Consider the following 3,126-nt stretch of genomic DNA (forward strand, 5'->3'; position numbering starts at 1 on the left):
GCCCTTGCCCGCGGTGCGGGCGGCCCCCCCGCCTGCAGGCAGGGGCAGGGCAGGCAGGCTGCCAGGGGAGCGGGCACAGCGAGGCTGTCTCGCAAGGGGAGGCCAGTTGGGTCTTGCAGCAGGCAGGCTGGGAGGCTATCCGAGCCTGTGCTATAAATATACCGGGTGGGTAAACACTTGGGAGGAGGAAAAAAACAACTATTTCAGCTAATGGGCACGGCTGCCACAAGGTATAAATCGGTCAGGAGTAAAATTAGGCTGGAGAGGAGAAGGCAGGTCGGTGCTGCTGCCCATGAGGCCCTGCCTGCCAGTGCTGCCCTATCGCCCGGGGCTTGGTGCAAATAGGGCTGGACTCGCACCAGAGGCCTCATGGCTAGGCCCAGCTCGGGCAGGGATGTGTCCCTGTGGTGGCACACTGCAGGCCAGCATGACACTCCACCGGAGAGACCCCTGGGCTTGAGGGCTCCTTGTTTTAGCAGGTCCTTTTAGAGCCAGTCCCACACCATCTGTAATGCTCATCCTTGCTGCACCTTCCTGGGAAATAACCACCCCGTGGAGGGGCAGGATTGGCATCCCTGTCCTAGGCTTTCAGCAGGGGAGCTGGGAAGTAATCTGTATTTATCACCGTTGCTAATGAGCCTGTACTCAGGTGTTGAGCAGTTACCCTGGCTGCTTGCACAGAGGTCTGAGCTGCCTGCTGTTAAAGCCACCCTCTCTTTCTCCCTTCCAAGAAGCCAATGCCCTGGCCACATTCACATGGTGGCAAACAAGGATCTGATTCATCCTTAGATAATTTGTGTACATTCCTTTTCTCTTCTTTCCTGAGCAGCCTTTGCATATATATGAAGAAAGCTCTTAGGCGGCACTGCAGTCAAACCTGATCTGCTTTTAGAAGGCAGATCCTTAAATTACCCTCTCCCTCTCTGCAGGCAGGGAATTGCTGGATATTTTGGTGCAAACCCGTGGTGGCAGTGGCGGCACACGCGTGTTCAGCTTGAGCCCCACTGCCCTGCTGGGCAGTGACAAACCGTGTGGCCTCGAGCTGGCTGCAGTGGGAGGACAGGGAGTCCTGGGCAGGTGGCCTGCAGCACTAGTTGGAGTTCCTCCCTGGGAGTTTGGGGCTTAGAAACCTGGGTTTGGGGCAAGCCTCGCTCAGTGGGGCTGGGTCCTGCATGGCTTGAGCAGGTGGTGGCACTGGTGTGACACCCTGGCACCAGCCAGGCCCCATCCTGCCCAAGCAAGGTCACAGAGCAGATCTGGGTATCCCAGCCAGCTTCATCCAAGAGCCTGAGTCACCAGGCAGGGCCAAGGTCAAGCTGGGATATCAGCCTGCAGAGTGCCCCTGCTCCCGGGGCTGCTGGCTGGCATCAGAGGGGTGAGCACCCACCCCACTCCTACAGAAAGCCGGACAAAGCAGCTGTTTGGGCTTGAGGCTCTGACCTGCCAGTCCTCTGCTGCAGCCTGACAAAGAAACTCCTTCCTTGCAGCTCTTTTGCCTTAGCCATGCAGTGCTGAGCTCCAGCAGCAGGGACAGCACTATACGGGCACGGGGGTGTGCCCCTGCTCTTGCCGTGGCAGGGTGCTGCCTGCCCCAGGCTGCTGCTCGCCCTTTAAGGCCTGGCAGCAGCTGATGGCCACGTGTGTGCTGCCTTGGCACACTGTCCGTGCCCTCTGCGCGGCGGGCACGGGGACGACCAGCACGCCGGCTCAAGTGGCTGTCCCCTGTCTGGTGGCTGCCCCTGCGCCAGCAGTGCTGGTGGCCAGCACAGGATGAGTGGGTGCCCAGCAGGTGCTGCGTGGGGTGCGGGTCACCATGCAGGCGGCAGGGGAGGGGCTGCCTGCTGCTGCACCCCACCATGGCCTCGGGGATTCCCTGGGATAGAGGATGGACTCTGGCTCCCCTCGCTAAGGGCTCATTTCTGCTCTTCCTCCAGGTTTCAAGTGCCCCATTTGCTCCAAATCTGTGGCTTCTGACGAGATGGAAATGCACTTTATCATGTGTCTGAGCAAACCTCGCCTCTCCTACAACGGTAAGGGCCAGGCTGTGCGGGGGACACAGCATCCTGCTGGGGCGGCTCCGGGCAGGCTGCAGAGGCGCTTGCTGCAGGCAGCTCTGCTGGGCTTGCAAAGGGGGCTGTGCTCCAGCAGGACGGTGCAGCTCCCGGTCCTTTCTCCACTCTGCTTCCCCAGCATGGCTCAACCCTGCTGCTTTTGCTTTTGGGCTCCTTTGTAATACAGCCCCCTCCCCGGGTTGCTCTATGCCACTGGGAACCCTCCTGACCGGGCATCCTGCCTGGCGAGGGCAGGAGACGTGTACTCCTAGGCTGCTCCTCTGAAGGGTTGTTGCCTTCCTTCCCTCCTCACTCTCGGGGAGGTTTACTGGGCTGCAAATTCCTACATCTCCCACCCCTCTCCTGATCACTGGTGTGGGAGTGATCCTTACCCCCTACTCTGTGGTGATTTTTTGGAAGCCTGGGGTAGGGGCTGTGTTCACCCCAGCTGCCCCAGACCCATCTCTCCTCTGAGCCTCCTGCCAGTGTTTTCCAGTGCTGCTGCCATTCTGCCCCATCCCAGCTGTCTCTGCAGCAGTGGCCGTGGGCTCCCCTGCACCCCAGGGAGGGGAACGCCGCGGTGGTCCCTGTCTCACCACTGCCCTCTCCTCCCCTCCCAGATGACGTGCTGACCAAGGACGCCGGCGAGTGCGTGATCTGCCTGGAGGAGCTGCTGCAGGGGGACACGATAGCCAGGCTGCCTCTGCATTTATCACAAAAGGTACCCTGAGGGGACGGCCAGGCGGGTGGCAGGGGGACAGGTGGGGACACCCGAGGCTCAGCAGCAGGGTGGTGACACACTCTCCTCTCGGCAGCTGTATAGACTCATGGTTTGAAGTGAACAGATCTTGCCCGGAGCATCCTTCTGATTGACCCGCCGGGCGTGCTTGCTGACTTCTCTCTAAGGTGAGCCTGCAGTGGGCTGCTCAAACGGGATATTCTGGTACTGGGCTTAAATCCTGGGCCAGGAGGGGAGGATGGTGTGGGTTGGAGTGCGATAGGAGCCAGGGCTCCTGCTCCTCACCTGGGATGGTCTCTCTCTGCCTTTGCAGGGCACCTTGCTATACCTGCTGTA

At 60.4% G+C, this 3,126-nt stretch overlaps 1 protein-coding gene across 1 annotated transcript; it reads left to right on the plus strand.

The window, feature by feature from the left end:
- Positions 1 to 1,934: 1,934 nt before the first annotated feature.
- Positions 1,935 to 2,924, plus strand: ZNRF1 (zinc and ring finger 1, E3 ubiquitin protein ligase; the record flags this gene model as incomplete). The annotated part of the gene is given in 4 exon segments (XM_009074178.1): positions 1,935 to 2,030; positions 2,672 to 2,747; positions 2,749 to 2,772; positions 2,867 to 2,924. Coding segments are annotated over 4 exon segments (254 nt in total), but the record flags the coding sequence as incomplete, so codon positions are not given.
- Positions 2,925 to 3,126: the final 202 nt, after the last annotated feature.

This window comes from Acanthisitta chloris, unplaced genomic scaffold (genome assembly GCF_000695815.1).
Source record: "Acanthisitta chloris isolate BGI_N310 unplaced genomic scaffold, ASM69581v1 scaffold33220, whole genome shotgun sequence".
Classification (NCBI taxonomy): Eukaryota; Metazoa; Chordata; class Aves; order Passeriformes; family Acanthisittidae; genus Acanthisitta; species Acanthisitta chloris.